We start from the raw sequence: 16,939 nt of genomic DNA, 5'->3' as shown, positions 1-16,939 counted from the left end.
GTGCCAGCTGTTCTTAAATATCCCAATATATTGACGAGAACTGTAACATGATCTAACAAGCCAAATCGACAAAACAGCTCATAATAGTTCAATTTATTATGATTTGTTGGTTGTGGTTTTCACACAGCATAGTTATTTCTTCACTAACTATAGATAATAAAGTTTCCGTTAATACCATTTGTTTCAATTTGCAATTACACTCAAGCATTCACAATTATAATTTAACCTATAAAAATGGCATTTTAAACCATTGTGGTGGTATTGAAATCCACTTTGACTTTAATTTCTTAATTTAAGACACATGGAATAATACAAGTGTATTCATTTTAATATAGACTACAAGAATAAAAAATAAAGACAGTCCCAGATGAAAAGTTGAAAACGGTTTAAAATATTCTTTTATCTTCAAAGTAATGTGATTTGTGATGACTGAGGAGTTTTTGTGAGCCATTACATTAATGCACTGAATGATCTGGGTGTATGTTCATGGTCTTGTAAATTTCCTTGAGGAGAAGCAGAGCTGTATCTTCAGATTCCCTGAGGAAAAAGACAAAGAGTGCGTTTATAAAACACATGACAGTAATGCCATTACATAATGATATTGTTATGGAAGATCACATACCAGTAACACAGATGACTTTGGAGTGCAAACAAGTATTCATTGAAACTCTCAATGGGTTTCTCTTGCAGGACGTAGTCGATGCGATTCCCTCCATTCAGCATGCCCACTTTTATTTGTGTCTCCTCTTCCTTCTGGGGCTCAGGACTCTCAACCATCTTATTCTCCTCTGCAAACAAACAGTGAGATTCAGATTGTGATTGAGCTGAAGTGTGCACAGTGAACTAGAGAAATGAAATGAAAAAGGGTAAGAGTATATTAACTGCGGTTAACTTGCCTTCCCCTTGCTGCTTTTCCTCTTCTGCCTTGATTTGACTGGCGACCATGGCGAGCTGTTCATGCAGTTGAGCGGACGAGGTGTGAGCGCGGGCAAACTCATTCAGAGTCTGCCAAGCACTCTTCAGAGAGCTGATGAAGCCTTGCTTTAGGTCAGAGCCCATCCTGGATAAACTCTCTTTTAATTCTGGACACAGAGACACAAAAAATAAAGTATTATTAAATTATTAAAAATTTAGAATAATTAAAAAAAAAAAAAAAAAATGTCTAATACATACCGAGATGAAGCCTCTTTCTCCCTTTATGATGAGGGATCAAAACCGGCTCCAGCTCAACGTCTGGTAAGATCATGGGTTCAATTCTGTATGCAACTGGATCCAGCTGAGTGCACAATAACATTAATGCATTAGCTACATAGCTAACAGTGAGAATGTTAAAGTTCAAATTTGTGGTGTTCATTATTCTTCATTTACACTGACACTTTAGTCCTAAACCATTTTGGTTTCCAAAAGATCAGATGTCGCTGTATTAAAGCAGAAGACACCACTTACTGGATGGTAGATATTGAAGAACCCTTTGCAGGTGGGAAACTGGTAGGACTCTTCGATTTTCTCTACCCCACGTACTGTCAGAAACATCCCGATGGGAGAACCAAGAGCAAAGAAACTCACCGGTTCAAATACAAGAGCATGATATACCACCGATACCTGGAGAAGAACATCCAAGATTGTAGAGCATGTTCACATATCAGACCCACAATCATGTTCTAACAAAATACCTTCATTCAATCACCTTGATCCAGAGACCAATTTGGGAAGTATTACCTGTCCCGTGCCGATTTCAAAATAGTTGTAATCCACATGGATTGAGGACATGGCCCTTCCCACTGGCAGTTTGCTGACGGCAGGATCTGGTGTGGGCTCCGTCTGAGTGGGAGGTTGGGTCTCTTTCAGTTCCTCTTTTTCTACAGTCTTCTCTTTCACAGCCTTTCGGGCCGCCTGCCAAGAAAGAAATGTGTTTCACAGTGTCACATGAAACTGGACAAATAATAAGTGCAAACACTACCAGATGCAATACAAAGACGATTGAAAACTTGCCTGTTTTGCAGACTTCTCTTTGACAAAATTGGCAAGTTTTTTACGTGGCCCCAGGGGAATACTCATTTCCTTCAGATCATCTATTGTGCACATCAGCTGCAACAGAGATGGAGAAACAGCAGTGACGAGTTGCTTGCTCTGTTTTTAATTTGAAAAAAAGATGTAAAAAATACATTTACAAAGCTCTCACCAGAGACTCTACGTCAATCTTCTCAGTTTCAAAAGTGCTCAGATATTCAGACATCCCCAACATCTCCAGAACTGATGACAGGTTGCCAATTTCCTCCTCTTCCCCTTTAGACTCTTCCTCAGCAGCTGCTACAGCAGGCACTTCATTGGCCTGGATGACAGGACTTACCTACAGCAATTAAACAATTCAAATAAGGTTTATTATAAGTAATATTGAACATGTCATATTTTAATATGCTAGTTTAACTAATGTGGAGCCTTTTATGGTCCTCTTCAAAAATCAAAATGTACCGATACCTGTTTCACATTAGTCGGAGTATTTCCATTGGTCACTGGACCTGATGAAGGTGAGCCAGTCTTCTGATTGGACAGCAGATCAAAAAGTATCAAAGAGCCTACAGATCAGGGGTAATTAAAAGATAATTGTAATAAAAAATACCAATTTAGTTCAGTTCAGTACATGGTGTTTTTTACACACTATTAGTGAGCTCTTATAGACGCTCAAGGTTTGTCATCAAGGTTTGTTATGTAAAAGCAAAGGATTCTCACCCAAGCTGTGTCCAGCCACAGACACTCTGCCTTTGAAGTCTGGGTTTCTTTGCATGAATAGTGCATGTAAGCGGTTGATCTCAAAAGCCACGGTGTCCATGATGGTCTGGCAGTAGGTTGGGCTGTTGTAGAAGAGAACATCTAAGAGGGTTTCATTAGTGAAGTGACGCAAACGACCTGTGCTGGGCAGAGTAATCTTCTTTATCCTCCTAGATGACAAAAAAAAATACAAAAGATGTTTATGATAATACAGACAACATGAATTTAGGCAGAACAGTATGGAGATTTCAAGTTCATAGCAGCAACAACATTTTTTTTTTCAGTAACCTTAACAAAACAAGTTCCTTAAGAAAGAGTACATTTTGGGAAAAAAAGCAAAAATGGAAACACTAGTTTTAGGCCTCATATACAGCATTCAAGTAAACCCTCTCTTGAATGTTGTGTCTCTACCTGTCAACCCCTGTAGCATCACCATGCAGAGCTGTGTGCCAGTGCACAGGCAGAAACTCCACACGACTGATCAGATGATCATCACGGGCCTTCTTGAAATGACTCTGCAACAACTTCAAGGACACGCTGCGGAAGTCATCCACTGTGAATACAAACACAGTAACAGTAATTAAGATTTTATAACTTAAATTTTCAAAGCCAGTTTTTATCTGGACACTAAACTAGTGTAACATACCACACTCCACCATGCTCCTAAACCTCAGGTCACAGACGGGGCCTATGCCATGCACCATAAACACTAGATGATCCACCTGAGCCATCTCACCTACACGGGAAAACACAATATTCCTCAATAATTCTGGCATGTTATGCATTCTCCTTTAAATAATACCTAATAATCTTGAGGTTGAGGGCTGTTTGACAGTTTGTATTTCAAACATTTTAAAACTTAGTTTGGCTGAATAAATCAGAAATGAGAACTTTGAGGTTAAAAGACGCATTTACCATCAGGAACTTCATCCTGATCATCGTCCACACCCCTCTTGACGACCCGAGGTCGGGTCTGACCGTCCTGTGTCGTGCCCCATTCATCAGGCATGGCAGACGACTGAAACTGCACAATCACCTGAGGAGGAACCATTCAGATTTATGCTACAAAAACTGTGATTCCTGTCTAGATTCTATTCTTACCAAAAACATTTAATAATGTCATACCTTTGGATTGTGCATTACGATAGTCTCACCAGAAGGGAATTCCAGTCGGCGGTGCCACTGATTAGTGGTAACAGCTTTCTTATATTCTGCCTGTTTAACATTGAGCAGTTAAAAGTTGCCTTCTAATAGTCAATTTTATGAATACTGTTGAGAAAAATGTATAGGGGAGCACAAACCTCCAGCTTCTCACTGAAGTCTTCTGAATAGGGGACGAAGCGACTGTCTGCGTCTCCTTTGTAGAACCAGGTACAGCGGCGGACCTCAGTGGGCTCTTCCTCCCAGTACACGGAAGTCCGTGTGCGGTCATACAGCTGCACGTCATAGCGCCCTCCGTCCGTACACACTATCACATTCTCTGGATCTGGCTGAACTGAAGCAACAGATTGTGAAATAGACTAAGAGTGGCCACATGTTCTTGGCATATATAGAAAAACACAATCCAGTTAATCTCAAACAAATTAAATTACAGTGACAGAGGCAGTTCCATTTAGCCTAACATTGCTCAAACTAAGTTATCCTAAAAGTAAACAGCGGGCTTCAAACATCAATAGCCTGAGAACTACTACCAAAATACTGGCAGAGCCTTGTAGAGTCATTCCTGCCAATGTAAGTGGGTTTGACGAAAACACTTTCTGTCTTACCAGAGTTAAATGTTTCTTCCAAGCGAATGGAATCCAGAATACTAAAGGGAAGCCAGACCATCTTTGACTCCACTTGTTTGCAGTAGAACCAGTGAGGTTGAACAGGTTCATAAACATTGTATGCATATGGCACCATTGAGTTGGCAGGGACTAATGGTCCGGTCATGCTGGCTGTTGTAGGGGGTGGTGGAATCTGTGTTGGGGGAGACTGAAAAATAGCAAAACACTATAATGACAGAATACAATTCCTTTTTAAAACGGTTACAAAATATGCCAGTTTTCTTAAACATGTTTAAAAAGACACTTGATTGCTTAAACTGGTATTTATCTATCTATCTATCTATATATATTATATATATATATATATACACACACACACATATACACACACACATATATATATATATATATATATATATATATATATATATTTTTTTTTAGGGTTGCACCAGTATTACATATTACAGTTTATATAAATCTGATTATTAAAAGAAATAGAAATAAAGCTAAAATAAAATAAATGATATGTGAAATGAAAATGTTTAAGTGAAATAAGTTGAAGTACTAAAATGACTAAATTAAAGTTATATCTTAATATTAAAAGAAATAAAATAGAAATAAAATAAAAAACATGACAAAAGAACAAAATACTAAATTACTATAACAAACTACAATCAAAACTTAAAATATAAGAACCTAATTCAAAATATTACTAAATACTCTAATAGCACACAAATACTAAAATAGCACTGTATTTTTCAATATGAAACTTTTGTGAGTATTATATCTACAAAGCAGGAAATGAGTAGGAACAAAATATCCACTACTGGCCAATATAAATTAAATATAAACTAATACCAATAATAATAAAAAAAAAGTCTAATAATTTAAATTTACAGATAACCGATATGGTAGAATATATAATGCACCCTCAAGATTATATCCGAAGTCAGTCTCTGTAGACCTTAAACAGCTCTAATAGTGGCAGCAGACAATATTTTAAATATGACAGAGCCAGTAAAATCCCTCTTATTTCCAACTATAAATTTAAGCGCATAGTGATTAAAAGACAAATATGACATTACATGACCAACCTTGGTGAACGCTGTGGGTGGAGTCTGGAACGAGGGAGCAGGTGTGGCCTGAGAATAGGGGTTTAGATGCTGGGGTGTTTGGCTGGGGGGCTGCTGCTGTAATTCAGGAGCCATTAGATATGGATTAGCTTTGCTACTGGCAGCTGTGTGACGGTATGGATTATAGGACTGCTGGGGGCTCTGGGTAGGAAGAGGAGGAGTCGGTGCATTGGGCGGATGAGTGTATGTACTCATAGGGGTTTGATTGGTAACACTGCCATACTGCTGAATGGGGTTCATGTGAGATATTGGTGGGTTTAGAGGCAGGTTAGTTGCAGTGGATGCAAGCGACGGGCCTGTTGTTGATGGAATGACGGTGGCGGCTGGAGGCGGGCATGGCTGCTGCCCTATAGATGCAAACGGGTCGCTGCTGTTAGTCGTGTTGGAAAAATAATTGAACGTGGAGGCTTGAGGAGCTGCTGATGACGTCTGACCAAGAAAACTGTCTTCTTCTCCAACTTCACTGGCATCATCTTTACAGATGACATGAAAGAAATGCACAGAAAATTAGTCTTAAATATAATTGTTTTGTCAGAATAGAATAAATAAAAACAGATGGCATTAAAAAGTTATAAGCATTTGATTTTCTTTATTAAAAAATGTAGAAAACAATACAAAAGGGTGCATTTAGGCTGTAATATTGCCCAAGATTTAATTAAACATCATACAAAAATAGAAAATAAATAAATAAATCTACTAAATTCATCCAGAGTTGCAATGTTTTTAAATTCATCAGAGGTGAAATATGAAAAAGGAGCTTCAAGATAAAGACCGACTTTGATATTTCCTGATTGTATAAATGTTTTCATAAATATCTGACAGCTATGGCATACTGCATTTTTAAAACAAACCTCTTCCTTTTGTCAGGAAATAGCAGTAATTGTTCTTTAAAAGATACATATGATACTTCTGTATTTCTACAATATGTATTGTAATTAAATGAAGTTACGGTTTGATGACAGGTGGTTTTGGGAAGAGTAAGTGATAATGTAATCTCATCATTTTGATAAAGAGAAAAGGCACGTTTGAGTAGTGATCTCTGATTAATTGCACAGCGTAAATGCTAACATTACCGGTTATGACATATTTTGCCACGTATATAAATGCATGTAAAAACTTCAACTGTTCTCCTTTACTAATCAAGCAAATAAAATCAATGCAAAATTCGCAAAATATTTGACAACAGTAAAAATGCTCGTTTATGTTTACTGAATATCAGAGTAAAATAATCTTACAGAAAGCAAAAGCTTATTATGATAAAGAGAAAAGACCTTTGAGCTGAAAATAGAGGGACGCTAACATCACTAGCCACTAAAGCAGCTCATTTGAAGAATTTCTAAGCTCACCTCCGGATAAAACCGCGGGGCCCGTGGCCTGACTGACAGGTATGAACGGCAGGCTGAAGTTGAACTCCGGAGCCGCTGAAAACAGCAGATTTGCGCTGCTGCTGGGGATGTTATTGGTTTTCCTATCAGCCATTTTCAATCAAATATTACACGTAGCTTGTCCTCCAGTCGGAACAGGCAGAGCTGTTTTTTTTTTTTTTTACAACACTTCCTGGTTCGTCACGGCAGAGATAAAACGGCTTTTCACAGATTTTCACTTCATTGATAGTCTGAAAGGTTCATACAATAATCTTCTCTGATTTATAGCACATGATATACAGATTTGCGTGACGTTGACGTACCAAGGCTAAAGTAATCAATGACACACAACATCGATACTGCAATTTCTTTCGTTTTTCTTTTAAAAACATTTGAGAAAATAAAAACACTTCCAAACAAAAACACTTTCACTTTCAAGCGCTAATCAATTTTAACTTCAAATGTGTACAAACGAACTTCTTACTTAATTTCAAATAATGTCAAACGTTTTAGGCATTTTATGGAAACTCTTGAAATCATCAATCATTTTCCTTCTTTGAACACAAATATCTTCTTATTAATGTTATTATTAACATATTATAATTTCGTATAACTTATTTAATAATAATAATAATAATACATTTATATGTAAATGTATATATAAATGTATTATATATAAATTATATATGTAATATATATATATATATATATATATATATATATATATATATATATATATATATTATGTATTATATATATATTATATACATGTAAATTATATATAAATGTATATATATTGTTTTTGATAGAGCCATTGTACATATCGGTGAACTACCGTCTAGTCTTGACAGGGCAGTGCGCTCTGGTCACATGGTAGTTTTTATGACGCAATTTTCCCGCCACGGTGTATTGTACCCTGCTGAACTCTGGAACGTGCTTGTTACAGTACGTGTCAAAGGAGTATTCGTTTTAAATTTTGTGTGTTTCAAAATCCTGCAGCGATGCCTACGGTTCATGACTGGATCAATAACCCACTGGGTGTTGTTGATGGGCTGTTTGGTAAGACACAGCAGTCAAAATATGTTCTTTGACACTAATGCATGTAGTTCACAGAGGAGCATGTGATCGTCGTGATTTGCAACGCTTTGTAAATCAGTTTACATGTACTGGCCAGCATTACACTGCAAATAACCATGTATGAACTACTTTTCTAACATGTGACTATGCTTTGTGTTCCTACAGCCCAGAGTAACTCCAGTCCAGACTGGGAGAAAAAAGTTGTGGAGTTTTTCAAAGAGAAACTGAAACTAAACGACACTCATACATGGGTAGCTGTTAAAATCTTATCTCTTGTGATATTTTTAGTATATTGACACACATGAATGGTTTTATGCGGTTTTCTTGCAGAAAGAAATGAATCTGTGTGCTTATGTTTAGGATAGTGGCTAGTCCACTGTGTGTAGATATGAGGAGTTGTTTGTTTTGACAGATGATATCAATGTTATGCAATAAGCCGGTTCTTTTGCCATGAAAACTGACGTGGGTGTAATCTAGCATGTTATTTTTACAGCTGTGGACAGTTAAATATGGGGTTGTGATGATTGTCTTAATCATTATCCAGAAAATGAATGGTTTTAGTGAGAGATCAGTCCTCAAGCTGACCTGTTTGAATTTGGTGTCATTCTTTTTTTCTGGTTTTTCCAGGTTCCATCTCTGAATGATGTTCCCCTGCACTACCTGAAGCCTAATAGCCTCGTGAAATTTCGTTGCATGATCCAGGATATGTTTGATCCAGAATTTTTCATGGGTGTTTATGAGATGAATGATCCCACATCCAACTCTAAAGTATGTACTTCTAAGCCTGCCTAATAGAAGTGCATTTGCCCCATTATTGTTTGAATCATTTCTAAACTTGTCCTTACAGCAGGTGAAATGTGGAAAATACAAAGATATCACAGAGGGTGGGGTGAGTAAATATTTGCCTTTTTAACATGTAAACATACAGAACAGACTAGTGTATTTATATACTAAGTCTGGAGAAGCTGTATTATATTTATTTCAGATCAAATTTATAGGTGTGTTAAAAGCGTGTTATATTATTTTCAAAACTGGGGTACAGTTTTTATGGCTGGGGTTGATTGAATAGAATTAATTAAATCACAATATGAAAAACAAACCAAAAAAAACAGGTAAAACAGCAAACATTGAACATTAATACTTCTCACATATTACAAAAAATAAACATGAGATCATATGATTTTTAAAGCAGTAACGCATATTTTATTTGTTCATAAACTTTGAATATTAGAAACGCTAACTTAAAATGTTTCTTTGAATAAAAGCATCTGCCAAATGCATAAATGCAAATACCTCATTTTGAAAAATTAGCAAAACAATATAACAACACCAAAGAAAATTGTTTTAATGTTGGAGCTGTGCAGCTGACACTTAACACTGACCTGCAAATTTCATAATTGTAAAATAAATATTTTACCCACATTTTACAGGTGACACTAAATGAGTCACAAAATTTTAAGAACATCATAGGTTAACGTGTATTCAAAAATATGTTAATATGAAATATGTCAGATTGACCTGCAGTATAATATAAGAGTTAAACAGACATAAGCAACTGGACTTTTTATATCAGCAGGTGGACTTCAACTCAAGAAACACAGTTACTTCAGAGAGACAGACCTTTTATTGTGTCCCCATCCCAGGAGAATCTCAATGGGCCAAAGAAATATCCTTTATATTGAGCCAGAAACTATCGTGTTTACTTAAAGTAAGTTTTCACATGCAGTATATGATTATACTAGTTAGTTTCCCTTGTTCATATTGGCCTATTTGGAAGTTAAGCTATCTTTAACGGCTCAGAACAGCTACGCATGTACAAGTCAGGCACGAGTGGTGCCATCCACTTCTTACGTTCCAGACAGGCATAAGCGCAGCTATGAAGAAGACGATGAGATGGACACGCAGCCCCAACAGATGAAAGATGTTAGTCGAGGTAAGAAGGAAAAATTAAGTTCATCAGTCTGAAGAATGCAGTTCCAGTATGCAGACATTTTTTCATCTATCTTTTGTTCAAGATTAGATTAGTTTCAAAATGAACAATGATTTACATTTGTCTCGACAGGAGCTCAGAGCTCTGCAGAGTCTCATGGCAACACCGAGCCGAAGCGTCAAGAGAAAGAAGCTCCCAGCCACGACTCGTCTCCGTCACACTGCACATCCAGTCTGGACCTCAACTTCCCTTTGCCTGGAGAAAAGGGCCCAGCCTGTCTTGTTAAGGTTTAACCGTTCCTTCATCTTAAACCATCATCTTGACACGCACTCAATTAAATCATTTTTTTTCTTAGATTGTCATTTTTAATGCATACTTTTTAGACTAACACTATAATCAAGTTGTCTTGAGCAGGCACATGTTAACATTGTAATTTTCTTGCAAATAATATGATGGTTCGCTCCATTGAATTGTTCCCCATCTACATAGACAGCCATGTAACTCGGCCATCCTCTATAATTGGCAGGTGTATGAAAACTTGGACAGTTTCAAACTGAATGACATGTTGGAAGTATTTGGCATCCTTTCTGTGGACCCTGCCTTGAGCATGATTGCAGATGAGAGGTAATCTGAGTGTCATTTTGGGATGGTGTAATTGCAATAAGAGGTTCTCTAAAGTTGAACTGTAATATATTGTTTGTTTCATGTCTTCAGAGAGACGTCTTCGCTGCTGGACCCCACAGAAGGCATGGAGACTGTGGAGGAGCAAAGAGTTCACAGTCCGCCAGCATCCCTCGTACCACGAGTGCATATGCTGTATGCCCAGCCTCTAGTGCACAACAACCCACTACTGCCCTCTAGTGCACCGGAGAATAACAGTGACCGTAAGACATCTCTTTTAAGCATCTGTGATAAGGACCTTTTTTTAATTATTATTATTATATATTCAGTTGTAATTTTAAGTTTCAGTAATTTTATGTTCATTTGTCATTTATATATATTTTTTAAATTTTCATTTAGTTCATATACTAGTTTTAGTTATTTCAATTTTGTCATTTTATTACTTCAACTTTAGTATCTGTTAGCTGCCAAGGCAGCATTTCTAATTTTTTCAATTTTCAGTTAAGTTCAAATTATTTTTAATTTCATGTCATTTTTAAATAATTTTATTTCAGCTTTGTTTCAGTAAATCAGAATGATTTTTTTTTACATTAACGCAATAAATAGTTAAATAAAAAAATAAATAGAGGTGCTACAGTCTATTATGTCATTAATATTAAACAAAAGTATTCATGATGATTAAAAAAAAAAAGAAATCACTGTTCTTAATTGACTATTTATTTGTACAAGTAGTAAGTACTAATACATTTTTAATGAAATATTAAAAAGTATTTACAAATGTAAAAGTGTTTTTTTTTTTTTTTGCTGTGGTATCAAATTTATTTAGAATCAAACTTATTAGTATTGGCATCAACTATTGAACTTTTGTATTATGTCAACCCTGCTGTTCAAACAGTTGTATGTTGTTGTATGTCTGTGTATGCTGTCTTCAGATTTAAACAGTGTTCTTGGGGAGCTGGCTTCAGTCCGAGCAGAGCTGCTCACCTACCTCACACATGTCCTGATGGGGGATTCACTCGCTGCAGAGTACCTCATTCTCCATCTCATCTCCAATGTGTACGTCTCTCATTTTAACATTGAGTGACTTCAAAGAGTGTGACATGTTTCATATGCAAACATAATTATTCATAGTCCTTCAGACTACACATCATAAAGTTTACACTGTGTTTTTATTGTAGATACAGCAGACGGGATGTTCTTCCTTTGGGCAAATTCGCCTTGAATCTCAGTGGCTGTCCTCACAGCTCTCCATACACTGAGCATTTCTACAAAGTCATCCAACAGCTTGTGCCATCTGTAAGTCATCTAAGTTGTGCTTTTCTAGATCTTAAAGTTATATTACTCTAATAGTAGTAGCAGCCATTACTACTACTTTGAAAGTTGATTCCCCTTTCTTGCTAGTCATACCGGCTATGCATGAGCCTGCATAACATGAACAACCAGAGGATGGTGCCCCGGAAAGATTACACAGCTAACCGTCTGGTGAGTGGGACTCTTCAGCTGGCCAACAACACGTCATTGTTTCTGGATGAGACACAGCTGGAGCAGGGCCAACTGGATGCCACAGGTGAGAGCACTGATTATAGCAGGGAAAAGTACTGTGCTGACCAGAAGTACAGTAGGAGCCCAACAGTCTGACACCACTTTGGCTACATATACATGCAACCTAATAATCTATTTTTAATCATAATCATGGCTCAGTTGGTCTGAAAAGACTTAACCTAAACACCACAATCAATCCATTTGAGCTCAGTCTGAATGAAATTTCAATTTTGAGGTTCTTGCTTCCATTAAAGCTCAAAATGATCTATGGATCCTTCTCTTGTCATGCTGGAGCACATGATCATCAGTTTTTAGACTTTACACAAACCTGTTGAGTTCATGCAGCTTGATTGCTGTTGTCAGTGGCAAAAGAGAGACATTCTGAAATTCATGTTAATTTTTCACTCAGATTAAGTGTATTGCTGATTAAATAATTTGTAATGTAAAAAGTTTGTACTCAATATTCATTTCAAGAAATGGTCATCTCTCACTTTTGGACTCTACCATATGAGCAGTAAGTCTAGTGTTTGACAGGAAGTGGCTGATGTGGTTTTGACATTTATGTATTTCTAAAAAAAACAAAGAAAAATCAAACAAACCCATCTTTTATTTATACTGAGATGTGCATTGACCTTATTGGTGTTATGCCAAATTTACACTGCAGAGGTGGCACAGAATTACTTCTGAAGTGGCATATAGGTGTCTTCACGTGGACTGTTTAGTGCTGCTCAGAGGTGGCATGAATGCATCTACAGAGGAATTACCACTGTATATTTTGATACTTTGATATTATGAGGTGGATCAGAGCAGGCATAATTTAGTCTGGTTTTTATACGGCATTGTGCATAGAGCAGTCCTAACTTGGCTTGCCTTTTCAATTGAGAGTCGCCATCAATAACTTTGACATTCTGTATTAATATCAGTACACTTATCTAATCTCTGGCAGAGACAGTTGCGTGCCTAAAGGAAGTGTAAACATCCTTTTCTGCAGCAGCAGGCATTTCGTTTCGGACTGTATTGCTCTATGTTGTTCAGTCATTGTATTTATCTTACATGTTGTTCATAGAGACACAATTCTTTGTGTTCTGTCTGTCCTGGGTGTAGGTGTGCGAAACATCACCGCGCTGGGGAACCTGATCTCCTGGCAGAAGGTTGATTACGACTTCAACTACCACCAGATGGAATTCCCCTGCAATATTAACGTGCTTATCGCATCTGAGGGCCGATCTCTCCTCCCGGTAAGAACATCAGGCCTGAGTCTCTTCAGTGTTTTATTATTAAAATATTACCCACATGTATTTGGCATCTTAATTTCCAACAGGTGAAAATGACTTGGGTTGAATGCCTCTCCCATGGGAGTTGGTTCCATCGGGCAGTTGTAAAAACGGCCTAATATTTCCATTACAGTCCACAGGGTTGTCGTCAGCTCCCTGGCTGGGCTCTAATCGTGGCTTTGCCGTGATGCTAACAGCCTGTGGAATGTGCTGTGCTATTCCTGTACGTCAGCTCTCCAGTTGCCATGGTGGCAACTCTACCACAAGGACATTAGAGGGAGAGGCCATGACAGGCCACTTATTTAATGGCACAAAGCTCAGATACACAATTTTATACAAAGTTTAAAAAGGCACTGAACGTTTATTAGGAGTACTTTCATAACTCCTTAATGGCTTCTGACATTTCTACAAATGAGAACTTGAAATACCAGAGCTCAGTCATTTTAAAATGAGGCACATTATAAAATGCAAGTTCTTGCAGTGATTTTCTTCTTTCCTTTCTTAGTCTGACTGTCAGGTTCACCTGCGGCCCACCCTGAACCCACCTAACCTGGAGGAGTACCTGAGCGCCGTGCAGGTGGCACAGGTTCCATCTCAGCTCAACAAGTATCGCATCTATCTGAGTGTGGCACGTTCCCTGAACTACACTATTTCGGATGAGATCACAAAGGTCAGGATTTTGTCAAGTCACCTTTATTTCTATAGAGCTTTATACAATACAGATTGTTTCGAAGCAGCTTCACAGTAATAAGACAGTAACAATTTAAAGTTCTTCAATTGTGAAATGAATACACCCAATTTCACCCAAAAATGAAAATTCTGTCATTAATTACTCAACCTAATGTCGTTCCAAACCCATAAGACATTTGTTCATCTTCGGAACACAAATCTAGATTTTGATGAAATCCGAGAGCTTTCTGACCTTGCATAGACTGCAATGCTACTACCACGTTCAAGACATAGAAAGGTAGTAAGGACATTGTTAAAATATCCATGTGACATCAGTGGTTCAACCATAATTTTGTGAAGCTAGAATACTTTTTGTGTGCGTAGAAAACAAAAATAACAACACATGCATTGTGGTACTCTCATGAACGTGTGGCGAAGATTGACACTGAGGAGAAGAAATTGTTGAATAAAGTCATTATTATTGTTTTCTTTGCGCACAAAAAGTATTCTTGTAGCTTCATAAAATTTAAGGTTGAACCCCTGATGTCACATGGACTATTTTAACGATTGCTATCTATGCAGGATTCGAAAGCTCTCGGATTTCATCAGAAATATCTTAATTTATGTTTCAGAGATGAACGAAGGTTTTATGGGTTTGGAATGACATGAAGGTGAGTAATTAATGACAGAATTCATTTTTGGGTGAGCTTTTCTATAAATGAAACTATATAAGTTTCATTTAAATAACTCAACATGCTATTTCATGTTTACACTGTTACACTGATTCTCATGTTAAACATGGCCAAAGTTTCAAAAAACGATTTGGACGTATAACAGTATTTCTGTGACAAATAAACACTTCCAGGTTTCTTAAAGTTTCGGAAAGTTTTTTTTCAATTGTTGCTCTTCATGACGTAATGAAGGGCGGAACTCCTTATATGAGCATTTCTCCTGGAAGAACGCACCCGTGCACACATCGACCAGAGCGAGAGCAAGAGTGCGCCTATCAACATGCTTCATTCGGCAGCGCTGCTCGGGAAGAATGTCTCCAAAGAAGTGCGTTTTTGGTTGTGAGGGAAAGATAACCTTGTTCAGCTTCCCGAAGTACCCAGCGTTACATGAACAGTGGATGCAGTTTGTTTTTCGGGGCAGCAACGGAGTTTCACAAGTGTGTTTGTTGACGAACGTTTTATAAACAAGGCCCAGTTTGACGCTGGATTTGCACATCGTTTGATACTGAGAGATGGAGCGGTCCCAGCTATAAAAGATCCTGGTCATGATTCGGAACTGCAGACATTAAGTGAAACGCCATCAAATGTCTTTTTCGTCTGTCTCCGCGGCGCGACTCCAGGAGCTCAACTGTTTTCGAAGAGAATCATAAAGCTGTATCTTTCTTTTATAAATATGATAAAGCTAAAGACTTTTTGGAGATATGACGGATGCAATACTACTCTATAGGTACTCAAGATTAACACGAGATTAGGTGAAACTGTGTGTGTTATGTCCCCTTTAAACTCCAAACCAAAGGCAACAGTGGCAAAGGAACCAAAACAAAAAAAAATGTAATGATTGTTTGGATGTTTATCGTGATGAAATTTCTTGCCTCATGGTTGGCACTCTTGATCTGTAGGCAGTAGAAGACGACTTTGTAGAGATGCGAAAAGATGACCCTCAAAGTATGTCTGCGGAAGACCTCCATAGGCTGCTGGTTGTTGCGAGGTTAGTTCTGAATTGTGCTTTTACAGCTAATCTAGTTATTTTAACCATAATTAGCCAATTAAATACTAATTTGGGTTCTGTTTCAGGTTGCTCTCATTAAGTCACGGGCAGAACACACTCTCCAGAGATGGCTGGATGAAAGCCAAGCAGCTAGAGGCCTTGAGAATAAGTCGAACACAGCAGCAGAAGTGTATGAATGGAAATGAGCCTTAAAATATATTACTATTTACATATACTTCAACAGTTACCATACTTGTTTATATTTTGGATTAAAATGTAATGTTTTCATATGGCATAGGACAACTTGTACAGTTCAGTTTTTTACTTCGTTTTAAACGTGGGAAAACTTACAGGCACTGGTGAAGATTATTTTCAATGTTTGCATTGTTAAATTTTGGTTTTGATACTTGCATTTTGTATTAACATTTATATGCAGATGCAAATATGTGGCAAAGTATAACTGCCTTACCATTTGAAATGTTGGATACCCTGATTCACTTCACAAGTTTTCATTTGTTAACTACTTTAGTTAACATGAACTAACAATGAAAAGTACAAAGATGAATAAATACTGTAACGAATGCATTGCTTATTTTTAGTTAATTAATGCATTAACTAATGGGACCTAGTTGTAATGTTACAAATTATGGGAATGTCAATTGGCAATAGCAATATATTTTAACACTTAAGGACCTTGTTCTGATATGTTACAATGAATTAAAATCATGCAGTTAAAAAAGCTTTACAAGAAGGTTCGTCAGCATGTTTAGAGTTTAAAATAGCAAGGGCCTGAAAGTGCCAGTGCTGACATGTTCATGTTGAATGTCTTGGGCAATGCAGCACCAGGCTATTATCTATTATAACATGACTGAAGGAGTCACAAACCTCTCAGACTGCATCTGAATGCAAAGAATGTTTTACAGTGTAGCTCTGGGCAATTAAGAGGTCTTCACTTGGAAGAGCCACATTCTGACACTGTAAGGAGAGGTTACAGTGAGATCTGTGAGTTGAGTGCTAAAAAAAAAAACATTCCTCAAGTGATATCTGCAGAGTATGGTGAGAAAAGACTCTCCAA

The 16,939-nt window shown here is 37.3% G+C and overlaps 2 protein-coding genes across 3 annotated transcripts; one reads left to right on the top strand and one right to left on the bottom strand.

Moving 5' to 3' along the window:
• Positions 1–78: 78 nt before the first annotated feature.
• On the bottom strand, positions 79–7,250 carry sec23ip (SEC23 interacting protein). Its single transcript, XM_058796098.1, has 18 exons — positions 7,015–7,250; positions 5,630–6,141; positions 4,536–4,743; positions 4,071–4,264; positions 3,895–3,984; positions 3,685–3,805; positions 3,416–3,505; positions 3,181–3,322; positions 2,731–2,939; positions 2,479–2,576; positions 2,183–2,350; positions 1,993–2,088; positions 1,720–1,893; positions 1,447–1,602; positions 1,174–1,276; positions 897–1,082; positions 623–788; positions 79–537 (listed from the first exon to the last, which is right to left on the bottom strand). Exons 1-18 carry the CDS (start codon positions 7,145–7,147, stop codon positions 456–458), a joined length of 2,928 nt encoding a protein of 975 aa, XP_058652081.1. The 5' UTR covers positions 7,148–7,250; the 3' UTR covers positions 79–455.
• Positions 7,251–7,909: 659 nt separating this feature from the next.
• Positions 7,910–16,446, top strand: mcmbp (minichromosome maintenance complex binding protein). Of its 2 annotated transcripts, none has more exons than XM_058795868.1 (16): positions 7,910–8,091; positions 8,275–8,360; positions 8,737–8,877; positions 8,957–8,998; positions 9,686–9,776; positions 9,914–10,042; positions 10,172–10,326; positions 10,566–10,663; positions 10,754–10,923; positions 11,593–11,716; positions 11,839–11,956; positions 12,062–12,227; positions 13,307–13,440; positions 13,982–14,146; positions 15,776–15,864; positions 15,951–16,446. In XM_058795868.1, the coding sequence occupies exons 1-16, from the start codon at positions 8,034–8,036 to the stop codon at positions 16,075–16,077; spliced, it is 1,893 nt and encodes a 630-aa protein (XP_058651851.1). In that variant the 5' UTR covers positions 7,910–8,033; the 3' UTR covers positions 16,078–16,446. The 2 variants fall into 2 exon arrangements, with proteins under 2 accessions (XP_058651851.1, XP_058651850.1); XM_058795867.1 differs by having other exon boundaries at positions 7,912–8,091; positions 9,683–9,776; positions 15,951–16,444.
• Positions 16,447–16,939: the final 493 nt, after the last annotated feature.

This window comes from Onychostoma macrolepis, chromosome 13, assembly GCF_012432095.1.
Source record: "Onychostoma macrolepis isolate SWU-2019 chromosome 13, ASM1243209v1, whole genome shotgun sequence".
NCBI classification, from domain to species: Eukaryota; Metazoa; Chordata; class Actinopteri; order Cypriniformes; family Cyprinidae; genus Onychostoma; species Onychostoma macrolepis.
The sequence above is the reverse complement of the archived record's forward strand: the minus strand, read 5'-3'. Positions and strand labels throughout refer to the sequence as shown.